Here is a 21342-nt window from a genome sequence, read left to right on the forward strand (position 1 = left end):
TGTCCATTATATGGACATCCTTGATTGGACAGTCTGGAATAAAAATTGCCAATGCCTCTACTAACAAGATGTGTGGAGAACCATGAGGAATTGATTTCCCCATCTCTACGTATTATTACCTCTTATTAATTCAAGCCAAACCTAGTCCTTCACCAGTTTAGAGGATTATACTGTCTATTTGGACCATAGCTAGGTGCAAAGAATTAGTCCTGAGCACCAGGTAACCTTAGTTCTAACTAAACACTGCCCTCTACCAGCTGTGTAATCTTAAAGTTAATGAAGACCCTATCTAACTCTACAGTATGTGATTTTACATCATGTCTCAGGATCTTCCCAGATTACAATCCCTTAGGTTAAGAGAATCACTCCAGAAAATATAGAATTTAGCCAGAAAACTTGCAAGAGAACAAGTGCAGCCTGCAGGAATAAATTCACTCCAACTCAGCATTCACTAAGCACCCATCAAGGTGAGGGTTAGTCATGAAAAGGTGAACATAAAGGCCTCATAACCATGAACATAAAGGAGCGTGATAACCAAATGGCAGTTTGGGTGCCATAAAGTTAAGTACAATGTGCCACGGAAACACACAAGAGTAATAAATTCTGCTAAATCTTAAGGAATAAGTAGGATTTAAGTACAAGAGCCTTCCAGAAGGTGGGGAAACAACCACAACCAGAGATCTAAGTGAAGGGACACTGTGAGCCTGAGCTGCAAATGAGTTGAAGAGGTTATAAACTAGGGAAAAGCCAACCGCAGAGCTACATATATGAGAATTATCAACATCCACTGAAGATCCTGCATGTAAGTGAGACAATTCAGGACAAAATGTGAAATAGAAAGGGACTAAAGATACAACTCTGAGAAACATTAATGGACAAATAAAGCTGTCAATGAAAAAGTGGTCAGAGAGAAAGTAAGAACAAGGTCACGCTGATGGTGTAAGCTTTCAAAGGCCAGACGGACAGATCTACAAATCAATCCTTAGTCATCTTTGCCCCAGAAGTGTCACTGGAATGATGAGGGCAGAGAATTTTTACTAGTGAGCAGAAATGGCCCCTTTAAGAAATTAGATGAAAAAAATGAAAGTAGTCTATAAGATGGCATGCTTTTGTTTTAAGGAAGAAACAGAATGAACCTACAAAGGATATTGAGCACAAAAGGATGTACCTGAAGAGTTCAAAGTCCTCCAGGAAGAGCCAGGATGACTTCAACTTGGCAAGTGACTGCACCGTGCCTGCCATGCCCATCTCGCAGATTCTTGTTTGTTCAGTGGATTATGAATCAGCTACAAAGTAAGTCACCGAACAAGTAGTATCCTTAGACAGCTGTGATTTACTGATCTGACTGTACATCAAGGGCTTAACTTTTTAATTGCTGATTTTAACAAGACTATTGTATGCTAACACACTTTCGCTACCAGCAACTAGTTTTCTTATGCTCCAAGAAGAAATAGAACCGAATGAAGATAATTTGACAAGAAATATGAACCTGCAACAGAAAGGTGGTTATGAGGCATGGGGAAGGAGAGCCATACTGAACCTGTGGCACCAGCAATATGTTGGTCAGCACAGATGTCACAGAACACATTTTTCCCCTTTCCATTCCTAGTGTCATCATTACCTGTTCACTAACAAAACTTACCCAGTACCTAAAAAGGAGCATGAAAGACCAGTGCCAGTAGAGCGTTCATCTTGAAACCTCAACTCTTGTCTAACCCTTTTTTGTTCACTTGTTATAACGTACACAGACCTAACTTTGGTATCAGCAAACAGTCCTTTCCTAAATACCACATGAAGTCACTAACTACTATTTAGCTATTTAAAGTCCCACAATGTTATTAGCATACTCATTTCCAACCAGTGCAACACCCATTGGTTAGTTCACCTCAACCTTTTTTTTTTTTTTTGAGTTTGGAGTCTGTCGCCCAGGCTGGAGTACAGTGACACACTCACAGCCAGCCACCCCAGTGTCTACCCACTGGGCTCCAGCGATTCTTCTGCCTCAGCCTTCCAAGAAGCCAGAACTACAGGTGAGTGCTACCACTCCCGGTTAATTTTCTAGTTATTGTAGAGACAAGGTCCCACTAAGTTGCCCGGGTTGGTCTCGAACTCATGGGCTCAGGCAATCCATTCACTGCAGCCTCCCAAAGTGCTGGGATTACTGAGCCAGCAAGCCTGGCTACCTCAACCTATTTCTTTTTTTTTTTTTTTTTGAGTTGGAGTCTCACTCTGTTGCCCAGACAGGAGTGCAGTGGCCGCTCCCAGCCACCGCAGCCTCGACCTGCTGGGCTCCGACGATCCTTCCGCCTCAGCCTTCCAAGTAGCTGGAATTACATGTGCACACTACCACACCTGGCTAATTTTTTGATTTTTATTGTAAAGATGAGGTCTCACCAAGTTGCCCAGGCGAGTCTCGAACTGAGGCAATCCACTCACCTCAGCCTCCCAAGGCGCAAGATTACAGGCTGAGCCACCGAGCCCAGCTTCCTCAACCTATTTCAACAGGGGTCCCCCTGAGAGGGATGCACTTTAATTAGCTCAATGTTCTTACCTAAACTGCAAGAGTCAGAGGTCTGCAACATGTGACAGCAGACTTCAAAGTACTATGCAAAACAAAAACAGGAAACAAACCCTTCATGGTCTTAGATTTCAATGTTCTCCCACTCCAAGAGGGAATCCAGGGTTCATTCTGATCAGATATCACCTTCTAAAAAGTAAAATCAAGGGCCAGGTCACCACACACTTTCTCAGAATAAAATGTTACATACTAATAACAGGAAATGCCTACTTGATTCCTTTTCGTATTTTTCAAGTGCACTAGGTGAGATCAGCTGATACACTAAACGGACAAGACAGTTCATTTAATAAAATACAAAAGCAGTCGGACATGGTGGCTTATGCCTGTAATCCCAGCACTTTGAGAGGCCAAGGTCGGTGGATTACTTGAGGCTAGGAGTTCGAGACCTGCCTGGGTAACACAAGACCTTGTCTCTACAAAAAAATGAAAATAAAACTAGCAAGGCATGATGACACTTGCCTGTAGTCCTGGCAGCTTGGGATGCTGAGATGGAAGGATCACCAGGAAGTCGAGGCTGCTATGAGCTATGATCATTGTGATTGTGCCACTGCACCCCAGCATTGGCAACAGAGAACTCAACTCAGAAAAAAAAGAAAAAAAACCCAAGTTTTAGCATCCACCTGCCTTAATCTGTTGTAGGAATGCTAGATCTAGATAAAATGTCTGCCTAGTCTATAGTATCAAGATAGCTAGGATGGCTTGTCCACTGTTTTTGTTTTGTTTTGAGTTGGAATCTCACTCCATCACCCAGGCTGGAGTGCAGTGGCAAGCTCATTGGCCACCCCAGTGTCAACCTGCTGGGCTCTGGCAATCCTTCCATCTCAGCCATCCAAGTAGCCAAATTACAGACACACACCACCACACCCGGCTAATTTTTTTTTTTTATTGTAGACGAAGTCTCACTATGTTGCCCAGGCTGTTCTCAAACCAGCAGACTGAGGCAATCCTCCCGCCTCAGCCTCCCAAAGTGCTGGAATTACAGGCTTGTGTCACTGTACCCGGCCATCCATTGGTTTTCCAACGATCTCAGCAGCTCTTTGGAGGAAATTCTTAGGGTATTCTTTGGGGAGTAACGTCCAAGAGAGAGGTCTCCTAGGCTTTTCACACCCACAGCACCCAGATCATTCTTACAGATGTGAGTTTTACTGTAAGATTTTTATTTAAAAAAGAAAATGGCTTCTTTAACTATTTGTCTGTGGGCCTGTGAGGATATAGTAATGGTACTCAAAGTGCAGCCCAGGGTTACCTGAAAGTTCCTGATGCCTTTTTAAAGGATCTGTGAGACTGCTTTATTTGCAATAGCCAAAAACTGGAAACAGCCCAAATGTCCATCAACAGGTAATGGACAAACCAACTATGGTATTTCTATACAATGCAATACTTACTCATTCATAAAAAAAGGATGACACTAATGCACATACCAGATGAATCTTCAAATAACTATACGTGAAAGTCATACAAAAAAGTACACATGGCATGATTCTATAATTTATATGTCTAGAAAATAAAAATTTACAGTAATAAAGCTAATCACTGGTTAAATGACAGAGGAGTAGCCAGAAAGATTATAAAAGAGCACAAGACAATTTTAGGGGTGGTAAATATTTCATTATCTTGATTAGAGTGGTTTACAGCTATATATATATGTCAAATTTTACCAGATTGCACACTTCATTTTTTTTAAAAAGTCAGAAAAATTATGTATCAAATTACAAATAAAAAAATTAATTTTAGAAGTCATTTGTCTTTTTCACTTGTTCTGAGTACACAGTGCTGTTAACCAGAAGTTAAATGACACATGCTGTCTTCACCTTTACAGTTACTGGAATACGTGCTGATGTATCTTGTTTTAAAGTTTTGTTTTATTTTCCACTATGGTAAATCTGTCTGTATGTCTGCCTAAAACCAGTGGTGTGCCAGAGCAGGACTTCCCTGGCTCACAAGAGCTGACTGGGCATATCTATTCCCCACTCTGTGTTTATAAGTGTCATGTGGATAGCTTGAGCTTGGCCATGGTGAAGTATTAACACCATGGAAGTAAAAAAAAAAAAATCAAGATTTTCTTGGACAGCTGGTTGTTAAACAATTACCAGGCTACCACTAGTTATTAATATACAGAAACAAAAACTCTAAAGTCAGTAATTTTTTTTTTTGAGATAAGGTCTTGCTAAGTTGCTCAGACTAGACTTAAACTCTTGGCCTCAAGCAATCCTCATGCCTCAGCATCTCGAGCAGCTGGGTTACAGGCATGCGCTACTGAGCCTGGCTCACTTTTTAATCTTTAATGGTGCTGCAAAAGGATTCTGAGACCAAAGAAGTCTAAGAACCACTAGGCTCGGTGGTCCTTTATCTTTGAAGCTAAAAGTGTTACTAGGGAAAAAGATGAGACTTTCAGACACTCAACCCTACCAAAAAAATCTTTTGCAGAGACTCATACTAAGTTGCCTTCACCAACGACTGCTACTGCCAGTCTCCCATGGGGCTCACTGTTGACCCAGTTTTTCCCCCAAAACCAGGAGGGTCTGGGGTTGAACGATTAGCTCCTCCTTGAACCTGAAGAGTCCAAAGACTGCAAAGAAGGGGGAGGGGGACATCTCTCTGGAAAACACCAAAGATGTATCACCTTGCTTCCTGTGGTCACTCATGGACCAAAAGGGAACTTTAAGGTACTGCTAGGAAAAGAACGGCACCAGTCCAAGTTTGCTAGATAATGGATTCCAACTCCAGCAAGTGGAACAAGTAGAAATATATATGTTTATGACAAAAATATATTTGTAGTAGGTGAATCAACCACCAGGATCCCAAGATCTGAACTTTTACCAACTGCTTTGAGGCAACTTAAATATAGCAGAAGCCTCGGAGCCAGTCCCTCCTTCTGCTCAGCCACCTTAACCTATTTAATATAGCATGGAGAGTGTCAGTGTGCCAGGACTCTACTATTGTAATAGAGTGCTCCGTGAGGAAAAGAAGGCTGAAACTTTTTTAAAAGGATCTCCCCAGTCTAGGCAACACAGTGAGACCTTGTCTTCACAAAAATAAAAAAATATTAAAAAATAAGGCATGGTGGTGCACATCTGTAACCCCAGCAACTCAGGAGGCTGAGGTGGGAGGATCGCCTGAGCCCAGGAGGTTGAGGCTGCACTGAGGCGGGATTGTACCACTGCATCCTAGCCTAGGTGACAGAATAAGACCCTGACTCCAAAAACACAAGATCTCCATTGAAGAATTCAATAGGAAGTTGATTATGTTGCAGCATCACAGCTTCCTGTTTTGCAACACATTGGAAACACAAACTTAGGGCTTTTTCGTCTCCACTGCATAGAGGTCTGATCGCTTTTGTCTAGTGATAGGGATCTGCTGGCGTATTTCACCCAACTTCTTCAGGTCTGCAAAAACAGAAAAGTGCACTATTAATAATTTGCAACTCCTCACTAGCCAAGGGGATTTGTTCCCCAGACCGTAAAATCCACCATCGGCTCAGCAAGTAACTTAGTAACACCAGCCTTGTCCAGATACACAGATGGCCTGGCACTGGCACTGGCATCATTTCAAACCAAACCAGGAAAACTTTAGCTGAGTTATAGCCCCTAGTCCTTGACCAGAGAACTGGACCCTAGAGTATCCCCAAGAATAAGTGAGGAGGGGTATAAAGGAGCCCTTCCAAGTGACAGGAACTTACCAGTTATGGAACCTGGTCTCAGAGCAATGGGGACACCAGAAACCAAAACCATGTCCGGGCAGATCTTACCTATATCTGAATACACGATCGTTTCCTCCGTACCAGCTTTGGCTAGGACCTCCCCCCTGGAAAAGATTCAGGGAAGAATGAGTGGATTCACTATGCTTGGCAATATTCAAGATCTCTCTGTTCTTCCTCCCATCTCAAAGGACAAGGAGGAAAGAGTCAATTTAAAGCAAGAAGGTAGGGGTACAAATTCCTGTTCTAGCATTTAAGTAGTTCTGTGACCTTGTGGAAAGTGATTTTGAATCTCCATTTCCTTATCTATAAAGTGGAAATAAAAGCTCTGTGAGGGCTTAGGGGGTTAACTGTGGAATATGTTTGTAAACTGCAAGGAGACAGCAGTTGCCTGATGACCACAGAGATGTGGAAAGAGCGACATACAACCATCACGAATCAGGAAGCTCCATCCCACACCTTCGTGTGCACATTCCAGGGAGGACCCTCACAGCAGCTGTCCACACCTCTCCTCACACCTGCCCGGCTGCTACCCCCCACCCCCTGAAGGCAGTGAGGCTGAGCCTGGGGAGGACCAGATCCTTGCTCTCATGCCTGGGATCCCTGGATCAGTATGTTAATGGGCTTCAGTTTCAGATTTGAGGGAAAGATTTCAACTTGTGGGTCAGGGTTAAAGTGGCAGGGGAACAACACACCAGCGGGAGCCTCACACTAGTGCACAGCAACATTCCATCAATCCAGGGGAGGCTGACCTGGAAAACTATCCCTCTGCTTAGTCTCTTGGCCCCGAGCAGGAGCTCAAACTCATATTCAGAGAAATCAAAGTATTCCAAAGCAATCTGACATAGCAAACAATCTGACATAATAACTGGTTCTATTTATCAGAGAGTCACAAACAAATTTTTGGCACAAATGAGCTACAAATACCATTAAGTCACATTAAGGCCATGTAAACTAACCTTTTTTCTGTCCTTTTCTAATTCTTTCCCATTCTCCCTGGCATTGAAAGATCTCTCTGTTAACCTCAGACACCCACCCCAGTGTCAATATAAGCAGAGAGACTCCAAGCCCTGCAGAAGGAAGAAATGAAGCAAGTCATCCTCAATGACTACACATCAGAAACAGCCTGCTCCATGAGCTACAGAGCCCCTTGGGAGAGTCAGCTGTCATGAGAGCTGCCAGGAGGTAAAGGCCAGAAAGGCTAGCACCAACAACCGGGCAGGAGAACTTGAGTTCAAGAAAACACTGAAGCCAACTTAATCCTGTCAGTCCTCCAATGCTCCCAGAGGTTAACGTGCAGGAGGGGCACTGGGATTTGCACACTGGTTACATCTTCCAGGGCTTCCCTGACCCAGCACACAATTGAGTTCTCGGTCCTATAAAGTCAGAAGAGAGTACCTTCAGAAACCCCACAGTGATATTTAACTCTTCTCAGTCTTGTTACTGATATATTTATCCTGAGACTGTAGAAATACCAGTGTGTGTGTATTCATACAGAAAGTAATGTGGAATAAATCCACATACTGAAGGTTAAAGTCTGAAAACTGAAGTCCTGGATCCAAACACCAGTTCTAGCCACTTTATCTCTGTGAACTGTAGGTCTACCATCTACAAGTCTTATAAAGGATAAGTCCCTGAGAGTTTAAGTTGAGCTCATGTGTGTGAAAGTAAGATGTAAATGCACAAATGCAGACTGAGAGGTGGTGTGTGAGCATATAGGAGCATGCGTGTATCTGGGCAGACTTACTGAGCAATAAAATGCTTCATCCTTTTGCAGGGCACAGGGTCACAGTCTCCCTTATTGAACCCTCTTCCCACTCCTCTGATCATTATGCTGGGAGCAAAGTTCTCACTCTGTAGCTCATTCCTACCCTAGGTCCAGCCAGCCAGCCTACATTTTAACCAAAAGCCAAGATTTGGGGAACATCTTTTACTAAAACCATCCACCTGTCACTGCAGTCTTGTTTCCCCACGTGACTCAAATCTGACCCACAATGAAGGTCACCTGGAAACTCGGAAGAGACCCAGAATCAAGCACTCAATCAGGAGAGCAGGATGATTTCTTCCTCACATGGTTTTCAAGTAGAAGCTCCTCTCACAGAGAGACGCAGAAACCGAGCAACACGTGAAGGGAAAGGGGAACGGTCAGGAACCAGACAGCCCACCTGCCCACATGCCTCCTGCCCATCTGTCCTCCTAAACTTCACTCACCAAGGGTTCACCACGGTGCTGTGTCCCCAGGCAACATAGGAGGCTTGGTCATCCCGCGCAGGGGAGGCCGTGGCCACGTACACCTGATTGTCAACAGCCCTATTGTCAACAGACAGAAAAGCGGTAAATCATACATGACAGACCTGTGACTTTTTCTATCCCAAGTAAGTGGATAGATCCTTCTTTTAAAAAATAGGACAGTTCAGGCTGACTCAGATGTGTAAGGAAGCCAAAGCCATGGAGTGCTATCTTCAAAAAGTAGCTCACTGCATAAGCCAGTGGTTCTCAACTAGGGGCAATTTTGTCCCAGATTTGCCAATGTCTGGAGACCTTTTTGACTGTCATGACTAAAGGGTTGCTACGGGCAACTAGTGGATAGAGGCCAGGGATGCTGCTAAGCATCCTACAATGCACAGACAATTATCTCATTTGAAATGTCTGCAGCGCAACTGCTGAGAAGTCCTGGTACAAGCCAGCCTGTAACATAAAAGGGAAAAGCTTCTCTAGTTAAAGCAAGTCAAGGCGGCAGAGAGAATCAAGTGGCCTCACTGGGCAGTATACCTGGTAGGTCTGCATGGTGCTTCCACACCCATGGTGACAGTTCCACAAATTAGACAGAATGTACAGGTGGCAGCCCAGGTACGCCAACCCACCTCACTTGCGAGTCCTCTAGACGCCATCAGTAGACTCACGTTGGGTCATCCCATATGCCCCAAACTTTTCTGACACTGTTCATTAATCAATATTCATGGCATCATATAACCCCACCCCATCTTCCACCATGCAACCAGTCATAACCTCTTTCCCTTCCATTAAAATTTATCATCATCATCAGAAGTGAGAGCAGAATCTATCTGCTCTCAGGAAGAGTATAACTGGGAAGGGGCACAAAAGGGAGCATCCTAAGGCGGTGGAAACATCCTGTATGTTGATCTTGGTGGTAGATGAATACATATGCAAAAATTCACTGACTGGTATGCTTTCAATTAGTGTACTTTTTTGTAAGTATTACTCAATTTTTAAAAATTTTAATAAAGAAAACCACCACCTTTAACCAGCATTTCATGGATTATAGAGCACTTTACACAGGCGCACATACATACACAGCCACACTCCTTTCCCTGGCTTCTTACATCCACCTCTGCGATGTGCCCTTCACCTCAGTTTTAGGGAACCAAGGAACTAGTACCTGTAACCTGCTGAAGACACTGTGCAAAGCCCTGGATTTACGAGGTTAGAAGAACAAGAGCTTACAATGAGTTCCTTGGCTGCATCCTCAGGGATAGCAGGACAGTGTGGAGGATGGGGTAGGATAAGCTTTCTAATCTGAACGACACAGAGTCAGCTGGGTAAAGATCACACCTCCCTCAGCAGGCCAGGTCCAGATAGCCCCGTGCCTTTGAAATGAGGCTCTGAACACATCACTTCTCTGGATCCCAACATCTCTGTAAAAGTTGCTGGCAACTCTCTTAAGAGAGAACAATCTGTAGGTAATCACAGAAAAATGAAATTCCTGCCCGCCTGATGCACTGAGTACTCTTGAAAATGTAAAAACCACAGTCCCCCAAATTCACGAGGATGGTGCTAGTGCTGTGGCTGCTGAGGAGAAGGTGACCGGCAGCAGGGCCTCCATGTAGATTTGTCCTTTCCAACTGCACTTAGATGCCAGGGAAACCAAGGTAGGGGAAGGATTCCATAACAGAAAGGCTGATGCCTCCACCAATCCAGAAATCTTTCCACAAAGAGGACACACCAAGACACTTGAGCACATGGTTCCTTTCTTACCGGCCTCGCTGAAGCAACTCCCAGTGGGCTGGCCCAGTGGTCAAATTGAAGGCTCCAGGGTACACCAACAGCTGGCAGCCTTGGGGAGTAAAAAGCCGAAGAACAGTGGTTGTGGGTGAACACCCCACGACAAGAGTCCCTCCCGTGTTCCTTCCTCAGCAGACACCAAGTGCCAACTTTCCCAAGTATAAAAAGTCAGACAGTGCCCACCAGCATTAAAATTTGGCCCAAATCCCTTTAGAGACCATGCATAAAACACAAAGAGACTTTTCTTGTTAGAAAAGTGGTAATGATGACCAAACCACAGCAAGTGACTTCACTTTTACTATCACTCAAATTTCTCTCAGCACCATGTGCCAGCTCCACATGGCCAAGGATCATGATTTGTAATTTTCAACTGAAACAAGTGGCACAGTAGCTGCCACTTACTGATAGGCTCAACAGAGACTGTTAGTCCCAAGTCTATACAACCCCACTTTCTGTGAGCTGGTAGGCAAGCCACTCTCATCCATGTCACTGTGTTAAGTGACTGTCAAACTGGGAGTAGCTTCAAGCAGTCGAGTGAGGAGGCTATAGTTGCTGAGTACCACACGAGGGGCTTTATAAATTCTCTCTCCTTAATTCTCATATCATTCCTATGATTAAACTGAAAATCCTGCTCTAAGATTAAATGATTTAACCAAAGTATTGTGTCAATTAAGGGGAAGAGGTGGAAGCAGAACCCACATCTTTTTACTTGGCTCGAAGCTTTTCCTAAAACATCACTGACCATATATCTACTGGACCCAATATCTAGAACTACTGAGTGGTGAAATCCACGAGCACATAAACCATGTCTTCATTTCTACTGGGCTCCAAGTGACTGTTTCCAAGCACAGTAACGAGAAGGACTCAAAGGGTAGAGCAGACATTTAGGAGCACAACTCCTATCTTGGCTATACAATGTGTTAAATTATAATCCCTGAAAAAACCCTATAATCCATATGCAGCAGAAGTCTGAGAAGCCACATGGGAGTGGCGGGGCCAGAGATGGAGAAATTAAGACCTCTGCCCTGGCTTTTTTGACTAAGGGCCCCACCCCATCCCACAGAGACCAGTCCCAAAACAAACCCCCAAGCACCTAACCCAACTGCTGCACTGCCTCACCTCTCTGTGCGTAGATTTGTGCAAGCTCTGCAAACCGGATGTCATAGCAGATGCCGAGACCCACTCTGCAGTAAGCTGTTTCCAAACAGAAAAGGCACAAATGAAAAGTTAACTTCCTATAACCTGGTGTGGCAGGGGAAAGGCTGCATGATCACAAAACACTGGCAGGGACACATTAACACAGGTCCTGAGAATAGAGACAATTTATCAGCTCACTCCTACTTGGATTTCATCTCATCATCATTTATGTCAGTAGAGATGAGAAATCCATTCTAACTGAATGCTTGTTATCTAGGTGGGAGGTGTCCTATCATGGCCTAGTAAGCACACTGTGGAAGCCATAACAGGTGGCCAGGATCAAATCAAAGAGCAAATCATGGCAAGTCTTTAGTTCTCCATTAAGCCTGAAATTTCCAGATCTCTGATCATTTTCTGCCGTTCTCACTTCTGGTCTTTCAGTCAGGTTATATGAAGAAAGTGGAAAGAAACATTAAGGAAAAAAATTTCAGGAATACTTGATCATCTTCTACTGAGATTACTAAAAGAAGCAAAGTTATCTGGTACGTACGAGTATCAAATGTGGAGAAACTATCACCCGGACTCAATGTTTTAGATTCTTGAAATGTAATTTTCCCAGGCACGTCAATGTCAAACAGATGGATCTGTATCACATATAATTGATTTGGTTACTTATTTTCCAGCATGGTTCATGGCAGCAATGACAGACACATTTCCAGATATGGGAGGTGCTCTAAGATTCACTACACAAACAGCACCCACAGCCTGCCCATCTCCACCCCGCAAGCTGGCTGATGTCTCACCAGAGTACTTCCACCACAGGTAACCAGAGAAACCAAGGTGTGGCTTGCACAACCCCTATTTTCTACGCTGTACTGAAAAGCAACATCCAGGTTTCTCAAGGGAGATGACAATCAATGTGCTGCTTTTTCACTGAATATAAATGCCAAGTGAAGACTTCTCAGAATCAAACTGACAATTGGAAAGGTTAGGTGCAAAGGACATTTAAAATTAGGTAAAAGTTTTGCAAACCAAATTCAGCAATACATAAAAAGAATAATGTATCACTTTCACTTCCACACTAGAATTATTCAAGGAAAGAAAACGTAGCTTGACATTACAAAATCAATCACTGAAATTTGCTCAATTAACAAAATAAAGAAGAAAAATCATATGACATCTCAGAGATGCATAATGAACATTTGATAAACTTCCACAGTCATTCATGATTTAAAAAACAAAATAAAACGGAAATACTCTTCTAGGAAGAGAACTATTTAATTTCATAAAGCGTATTTGCAAAAAACCTGAGCAAACATCATACTTAATGATGAAGTGTTTAAAACTCTCCCTCTGAGTTTGGCAACACTTGCTATTCAACATTGTGCCAGAGATCCCAAACAGAGCAAAGGGAAAGAAAGGAGTAAAAGTAGAATAATTCAAAAGAAAAAAAAATGAAATCTGTCATTTGTCTCATATGACATAATTATGTACCTAGAAACTTTTTAAAAAATCTACAGATAAATTATTAGAATTAATGAGTTTATTAGCAAGGTTGCTATATACAAGGTCAATGTTTTTGAAACTAGTTGTGCTTCTACATGTTAGCAAGAAACAGAAAATGAAAGAGCATCAAAAAAACACTAATGAGGAATAAATCTAATGATATACAATATTACATTCAAAAAATTATAAAAATAAACAAAGAAATTAAATAAAGTCCAACAAATGTCAGCACACCACATTCGTTGACTGGAAAACTGAATATTGAAAAGATACACTTCAAAAAGTTGGGTTACTCGCCCAATGCTGGCTGCTCCTCCTATTATCAGGACGGCTAGCTCCAGTTTAACTATGAACGTGGATCAAAATAAAAGGCACAACTCCCAAAGCAGGCAAAACCTAAAGGGAAGGCAACAAACATATGGAAGAAGGAGACAGCACTGGGTGAGTTTCCCAGGCTATTTTCCTGAAGCACAATCTCAGTCACTTATATGAATTGTGGCGAAAACTACCCATCCTCACCCTGGCTTGCAGAACCAGACCACAGAGTTTCACAGAAGCTAGAAACCGAAGGAGAAAATTCAGAAAAGGAAACAAAGAGGGAAAGCCCTACATTCTGCATATAAAATCTGTCCAAATCTGAATTAAACACAAGTGGACTTAACAATTTTAGACAGAATAGAGCAGCCAATGTCGCTGCCCACCTGCAAGGGTTTGGTGTTTGAGTAGACAAAACCACTTGCTAAAACAAAATATTCAATACTTTTCGGAGGACTATAACAGAATCTAGAATCTCTATAACATGTAACCCAACATATAATTCTGAATTACTACATGCACAAGAAACAGAAATGTGACCCAATTCCAAAGAAAAGGCAACCAAATGAACACAGACCCTGATATGATCAGATGTGATAAGACTTCAAAGCAGCTCAAAGGTGTAAAACTAAGCTCAAAGGTGTAAAGAAAAATATGTTCTTAATGAATAAACAAACAGAAAATATTATAGAGAAATAAAAACTACAAAAAGTACCAAATGGTTATTTTAGAACTGAAAATTCAGTATCTGAATTTTTAAAAATTTCACTGGATTGGTTTACAGAAAACTGGAGGTGACAAGAGAGTCAGTGAATCTGGAAGATCAACAGAAATTGTCCAATCTGTAGAACAGGGGGGAAAATTGGAAAAAAACAAAAATAAAAAACCAGAGCCTTGGTGACCTTGGGAAAATTTTTTTAAAAATATATAACATATGTGACTGGAGTTTCAGAAGAAGAAAATGGGACAGAAAAAATATTTAACAAAATAGTGTCCAAAAATTTCCTAAATATACTGAATGATTTAAATTTACAGTTTCATGAAGCACCAAGCAAGACAAACACAAAGAAAACCACATCTAGGCACATCAGAGTTAAAATGGTTAACAGATTATCCTTATGAAACATCTTGAAAGGAAGAAGAGAAAAATAATGAATTATATCCAGGTGAACAACAATACACACTACCACTGACTTCTCATCCAATATATGACAACTGCTGGGGAAAAAATAAAAACTGCCTACCCAGAGCTCTACTGCAGTAAAAAGATCTTTCAAGAATGAAGGCAACGTAAAGAAATATTCATAAGCAAAAACAAACAGAATTCCTAGTTAGCAGATGCTCACTACAAAAACGCTAAAGGAGAGTATCTTCCACCTGAAAGAAAATAGAAAAATATGCCAGATATAACCAGGATCTTGGGGGTGGGGTGGGGTGGGGGATGGGAAATGGCAAATGGTTGGATAAACATAAAGAGTCCTTCCTTAAAATACATATGACTACTTAAGTAAAAAAAGTATTGTTTTGTGGGATTTACACATATACTGTATACACAGAATACAAATGACAACTACAGCATAAAAATGGGGGAGAGGGAAGGGAAGGACCTATAATATACCATTGCAAGATTCTTAAATTTCACATGATATGATACAATATTAACTCTAAGTAGACTGTGGCAAGTTAAGGATGCATCTTATAATTTCCAGGGCAACAACTGAGGGGGAAAATAGCAAAAAGGTGTAAATAAAAAGCCAATAGATAAAGATAGAACTCTAAAAAATATTCAATTAATCCAAATGAATGCAGAAAGAAGAAACAAAAAGGAAAAAAGTAAGTAAAGGATCTGTATACCTAAATCCAAACATAGTAATGTAATCAATAATTACATTAAATATAAATGGACTAGCCACTCCAATTTCAAGGCAAAGATTATCAGGATGACTAAAAAAGTAAGACCCAACTATATACTGTCTACAAGAGAAACATTTAAAATATAAAAATGTATATAAAATTTGAAAATAAAAAAATCAGAAAAACCATATACCAGTAAAAAGCAAGTATAAGAAGCCTGGAGTGGCTATAGTGATAGCAAAGACCAAACAGACTTCAAGACAAAGGGTATTACAAGCTAAAAAAAAAAAAAAAAAAAAGAGAGAGAGAGATTTCATAATGACAAAAGGACCAATTCATCGAGAAGACTTAATGGATACTCAATGTATCTACATTTAATACTACAAAGATGCCAACTCTTCCCAAATTAATCTTTATATATTCAATGAAATGTTAAAATTTCTATAGGTTGTTCCTTTGCAGAAATTGACAGGCAGAGTCTAAAATTTATTAAAAATTCCAAATAGTCAAGAATAACTTAACTGCCAATCAGTCAAAAGCCTGATGCATGTACAATATAATGAGGGACAGGAGACTTCATAACAAATTCTTACACCACATTCCCTACTTACCTTCCTGTACTTTACTAGTAAAGTTCCGTCAGGCCCAAACACAGCACAGGTGTTATATAATTTCCCAGCATCCTCTTCAGGGATGGAGCCTTTTGTTGAGGGAAGAAACATACAGGCACACAAAACAGTTAAGAAAAAGAATAAAAAAGACTAGAGCAATTCTTTTGTAATAACTGGATAAAGGCCTGATAAATTGTTACTTGGGTCTACCAATAAATAGTCTTCTATAGGTTATTTATTCATTTATTTATTTTGTTTTAGAATTGGGCAACACCTCATTCTATTAGAATGAGCATTCCCTTCTATGGGTTATTTAATCATGTTTTTTTCTTTCTTCTTCTTTATATAATCGTTCAGAGATAAAGTCCAGAGTTTATCTGTAGACACAATATAATTAGGTCAGATGCCAAGGACAAGTTTAAAAACAACCAAATTGTTCCTGAAATTCAGCCATGATCTTGAGCAATTCTCATCTGTAACGTTAGCGCAAAATGAAGAATTTCCCATTGCTCAACCTGAATTCACCAGATCCTGTAACAAATCTGTATCCCCAAGGCCTCAAAACGAGAATGTAAAGTCAAAAGCATCCCCATTACCGAATGCAGTTCCATCTCAAAACTTCCTGCTTTGCCTTCATTTCCCCACTTCTTATCCATTTCTAATTCTTAATATTCATAATACAGAAACAATTTTATTTGCTGTATTTGTTGAACTGATGGTACTGTGCTATTTTTTATTTAAGCAAACAGAACATCTGAAAATTTATTCCACAATGACAAAAATAAAGCCACCTTTATATATGTGGCTTCTATGAAAAAAAAATTCTCAATAATCTTTTAGTATAATAAAAGACAAGACTTCTCTTGCCACATTTCCACCCACCCCTGTATTCTCACTCCTGCTCCAGGGAACACAGGCACTATCAGTTTGGAGTGTGTCCTTTTACAATATTTACTATGCCTTTTCATACATACCTACAAATAAAAATATTTATTCTTCCTTTGTGTGGGAGATTAATCCAAATGTGAATACACTGTTCCTATGTTGAACTTGTGTTTTTCCCACTTAGTGGTGTATCTTGAAGATCTTTCCATATTACCATATATAGACCTACCTTGTTCCTTTCAACGGTTGACTTGTGTTCTACATTTTAAATATAACAAAATAAATAATACAGTATTTTTTTCTTTTTTGAAGATGGGGTCTCGCTATGTTGCTCAAGTTGGCCTTGAAATCCTGGGCTCAAGTAATCCTCCTGCCTCAGCCTCCTGAGTAGCTGGGACTACAGAAACACGCTACCACACCCAGCTCATTTAGATGTTTTTAATGTTTAGGCCTTATACTTTGTGAGCAGGAAGTTACCTCCAATGAGATATATGCTGCATTCCTTTGCTACTTCAGAAAGCTTCTGTGTGGATTCACCAGGAATTTTCTCTGCATATTCAGGAAAATATTTCGTGCCATATGGAGAATTAAAGCATTCCTAGAATAATGTTGGCAGAGAAAAAGGGGAGGAAAAAAGACCAAAACACCCAACACATTTTAAAGTTCTGCTGTAAGAGAACATAGCTGCTGCTTCTAGCTCTGCTCTCACTTGAAGGGGTAAAACACAGCTAATAAGAAAAACACTGACACCTCAAGAATAAGAACCTGTGGCTGCAGGCAAGACGGGGCAGTAGCCCAGGTAGACTGGAGGAGAAAAGTCATAGGAGCTCCACCAGTTCCTGGTTATCCTGGGAGAAGGCTAAACCTGCCTCTCCCTGGAGTCTGCAAGAGAATGATGAGTCCCCAACCTTGGGTACCATTACAAATCAGGCTTACTCGCATGACTCTGGTGTTTGGATGAATCCATAAGCTCAAAATTATATAATTATGCAAAGCTGTAAGACCTGTATGTGGAAAAAAAAAAAGATAGCTCTAAAAGCTACAGAGATTAAGATGTTTCCTCATTGATAAGATGCGTTGTTTCTAAGTTCCCTGCCAGCACTATCATTCTGATCCTACGGAATATCTTCAACAGCTCTGTGTTGTGTCAGAAAACAAAAGCAAAAATTACTAAACTTAGACTCTAATTCATTCATTTTGCATTTATTAAACTTACCTACATACTAGACACTGTGCTAGGAAACTCAAGACCAAGGATTGCTGGCTTGAACAAGATGCATATTAGTGAGCTGGGCATGTGCAGAATTCAAGTGCTTTCACCCCAGGGCTTTTTATTCTTATCCTCAGCAACATAAACCAGCAAGAGACCATGATTAGGTAACAAGCACAGATGAGTCCCATGATTAACACAAAGATCTTGAGCTCCTTTGCTAAGATTCCTGCTCACTGGCCACATCTGTGATGGGCAGGAGCCTGACAAATACAAGATAGCCCTGAAAATCCTCCAGTCAATCTACACAGTTTTTGTAAAGGGCTGCCTCCTCCCCTTGACTGGGTGGGGGAGAGGTCCTATCTGGAAAAATTCCACCTACTGATCCCATAAGGTCTTTGGAGAAGATGTCAGGAGACATACATCCTGACATCCAGGGACCCTTCTCTGGGCCCTAACCCTGTCCTTGCTGACAGATAAATGCAGTGCAACTTTCAACTGGTTCTGTCGTTAAAGACACATCTATGAAAAAGTTGCAGATCCAGCTTTAAGATGCCACAGGCTTCCCAAACATCTCTAAATATTCAGTTATTCATTTAAAAAAAACAAAAACAAAAACACTGGAGGCTTAGTGCTAAAACCAACATGTTCTTGTCCTAGAAAGATTTTATTACATAAGGAACAAATTAAGTATGCAAACACTGAGTACATGAGCTTTAGGTAAGTCCCTCACCATCCCAGAATTTTGGTTTCCTCATCTGAACAGAGTAGATGATCCTCAAGTTCAAGACCTGTAGCCAAACTGGCATCTCCTGTCTCACAAAGACCCTTGCTAAGGTCACTTCCAGTCAAATATGGAACAATCCTGGGTGCCAAGGAACAGTGCTGAACCCTGGGATATATAAGGACAACTAGAGCTAGCAAGCACTCTTCTGCTGGGTCTACAGTGGCCAGAAGGGGATGGCACCTCCATACTGACCGGCAAAGAAACTATTTTGGCTCCTTGCGCTGTTGCCTCCCGGATAAGGCTACAAGCTCGTGTGACGTTCTCTGATTTGATGGAAGAAACTCGAAGTTGGATGAGGGCCAAGCGGAAAGCTGAGAAAAAAGACAGAAGGAAACAGTTTTCAGAGATCTGCTAATTCAGACAGAGCCATGGTTCCCAAATAGAAGGCAATTTTGCCACCTAGGGGGGGACATCTGGCAATGTCTGGGGATATTTTTGATTGCCACAACGGACAGGGTGCCACTGGTATATAATGGATAGAAGCCAAGGATGCTGCTAAGCACCCTACAATAGGAAAGCCCCCCACAACAAAGAATTATCCTGTTCTGAATGTTGATACTGAAGTTGAGAAATTGTGAGACAGAGCAATGTCCATGGGCAAAGCCTCATGCCAGGCACAAGAATATGATGTGAGCTAGCTTCTTAATGTGTAGTATGGGGAATGAAATGAGAACGTGGCTTGAAGAAGACTGAGTATGAATATGGTCCTACTTCTTACCATTTGATTGGCCTCTAACCTACTTCCAATCCAGATACTGAGCACATCCCAGCTTGCCCACTGTGAACTGAGGCATCAGGCCCATGAGAAGGGGAGATGCCTGTCTCAACTTCCCCACCACCAGCTGGGACACGGCACATCAGTCCAGCTGCTGGTGGAGGGGAAACCTGGCAGCCAGTGGGCTACATAATGTCTCGTCACAGGATGGGGTTCCCAGGCACCTGTGAAGATCTGCACTCACTCCATAAATATTCCTGTGTCCAAGGGAACATGACATTAAATAGCAAATAACACCATGAGAGATTGAGAGAGACACTGAAGAAGAAAAAGTTAACAGCACTTTTTTCTTGCTATCTGAACAAAGGCACTAGGCCCCACAAATTACATGGCCAGCCCTGACAACAAGGTCTGTCCTCAGCCTTAGAAAAAGGAGGTCAAGGGCCCTGCCAAGTTTATTCCTTCCTTAAGGAAGTAGCTATACAGGCTCTTTGCTTTTCCTATAGCCTTTAGAGTTCTCTCTTAGTGCTTATGGTAATTGTTTTTCATTAGTTAATAATTCTTATATAAATTTTCCTTGGTCAAGTTACTAGTATGGCTTCCATGTCCTGCCTGGACCCTGACTGATGAATAGTTCCTGCTCATGTTCTGATGAAAGGCTGCAGTAAAGGATTCAAAGCACATCGAAACCTAAGAATCTCTGCAGCCTACTGCCCCTCTGCTCCAGGTGAAAATCCCACCACTAGAGAGCCCTCTCTCTGGGTATTTCTTGTAACAGTGCAAATGTCTCCAGGAGACGCCAGGATGGCAAACCCTGGCCTTTGGTGAGGGTCTGTTTGGCTCAGAGTTACCTCTAAAAGTAGGAACACTCAGATGTCCCATTCCTTGGTCTATCCTGAATATAGTGAGAAGAGCTAAATTTAATCCTGAATGTAGTTTGTCAAATAAAGTCAGAATCTGGAGGAAAACAAAGGAAACGGAGGCAGGTATCAAAAGCTGGGATTACTTTGGGGCAAACAGATACTGGGAGCTGATACCAGAACATCATACAAACCCACTCAAGGTCTCCCCTGCAACTCAGAAGCTGAGCTCGGTTTCTGCTTCTGAGGAAGAAAAGATAAAGCTCACCAGGGCTATCCTGATGGCTTTTGCTCTTCCCCATCCCACCCACAAGGGCCAGGGTCCTGAACCAGGCTCAGGACTGCCTATCATCCTGCAAACAACCCACGACACTGGATGTTGCAGCAGGGAAATCCCACCTCTGGGGAGTTCCTCATGCTGAGGACGAGATACCATCTGTAAAGTGAGGATACAATCACTTTTAAGGCTGCTCTAATATTCATCATCATCAAATAATGAAGAGCTTACTAAGAGAAAAAATAATAATAAATACGTAGAGTGAAGGGTTCAACATGGGCCATTTAAAAGCAAGTGCCAGGTCCTCCCTATAAAAAAGATACCTACACACACATTTATTGCGGCACTATTCACAATAGCAAAAACAAGGAAGCAACCGTGCTGCCCATTGAAAGTGGACTGGAGAAAGAAAACGTGGTACATATACACGATGGAATATTATGCAGCCATAAGGAAAAACAAAATTATGGGCTTTGTAGCAACTAGGATGTATTTAGAGTTTATCATACTCAGTGATCTATCATAGAAACAAAGATCTGAGTACCACATGTTCTCACTCATAAGCGGACCCTGAACATAACACTATAAGAAAGATTGGCAGTAGTGGGGAGGCCCAAACTTTACCTGTACAATGACCACGTATGTGGCTAACCCTGAATTGTATCCCACACCTTTAAAAGAAAAATAAGACGTGCCAGGTCCTTCCCACATATAAACCTCCAGGAGGCATCATTAACAGCACTTTATAGATGAGGAAGCAACCGACGAAAGTTGCACAAAGACACCTAAGGAAGCGGCACAGCACCAATCCAAGTCGAAACCTGGAACTGTCAAGTGAGACGGGGAGGAGTCGTCGCCGGGCACCCTCGCGTGGGGTGGGGGTGGGG

The 21342-nt window shown here is 41.7% G+C and overlaps 1 protein-coding gene across 1 annotated transcript in view; it reads right to left on the reverse strand.

Annotated features, from left to right (window-relative positions):
* Positions 1-5780: 5780 nt before the first annotated feature.
* The window catches only part of NIT2 (nitrilase family member 2), an 18485-nt gene continuing 2923 nt past the window's right edge, over positions 5781-21342 (reverse strand). The window contains exons 2-11 of the mRNA XM_021718113.1: positions 20170-20275; positions 18796-18914; positions 17084-17204; positions 15722-15810; positions 11986-12079; positions 11418-11492; positions 10272-10350; positions 8487-8585; positions 6327-6382; positions 5781-5964 (exon numbers count right to left, since the gene is read on the reverse strand). Of these exons, the coding sequence (XP_021573788.1) occupies positions 5873-5964; positions 6327-6382; positions 8487-8585; positions 10272-10350; positions 11418-11492; positions 11986-12079; positions 15722-15810; positions 17084-17204; positions 18796-18914; positions 20170-20275 (930 nt within the window). The 3' untranslated portion in view covers positions 5781-5872. The remainder of the gene's footprint in view (positions 5965-6326; positions 6383-8486; positions 8586-10271; positions 10351-11417; positions 11493-11985; positions 12080-15721; positions 15811-17083; positions 17205-18795; positions 18915-20169; positions 20276-21342) is intronic.

Source organism: Carlito syrichta, unplaced genomic scaffold, assembly GCF_000164805.1.
Source record: "Carlito syrichta isolate Samal-C Ts95f unplaced genomic scaffold, Tarsius_syrichta-2.0.1 Scaffold311833, whole genome shotgun sequence".
Taxonomy (NCBI): domain Eukaryota; kingdom Metazoa; phylum Chordata; class Mammalia; order Primates; family Tarsiidae; genus Carlito; species Carlito syrichta.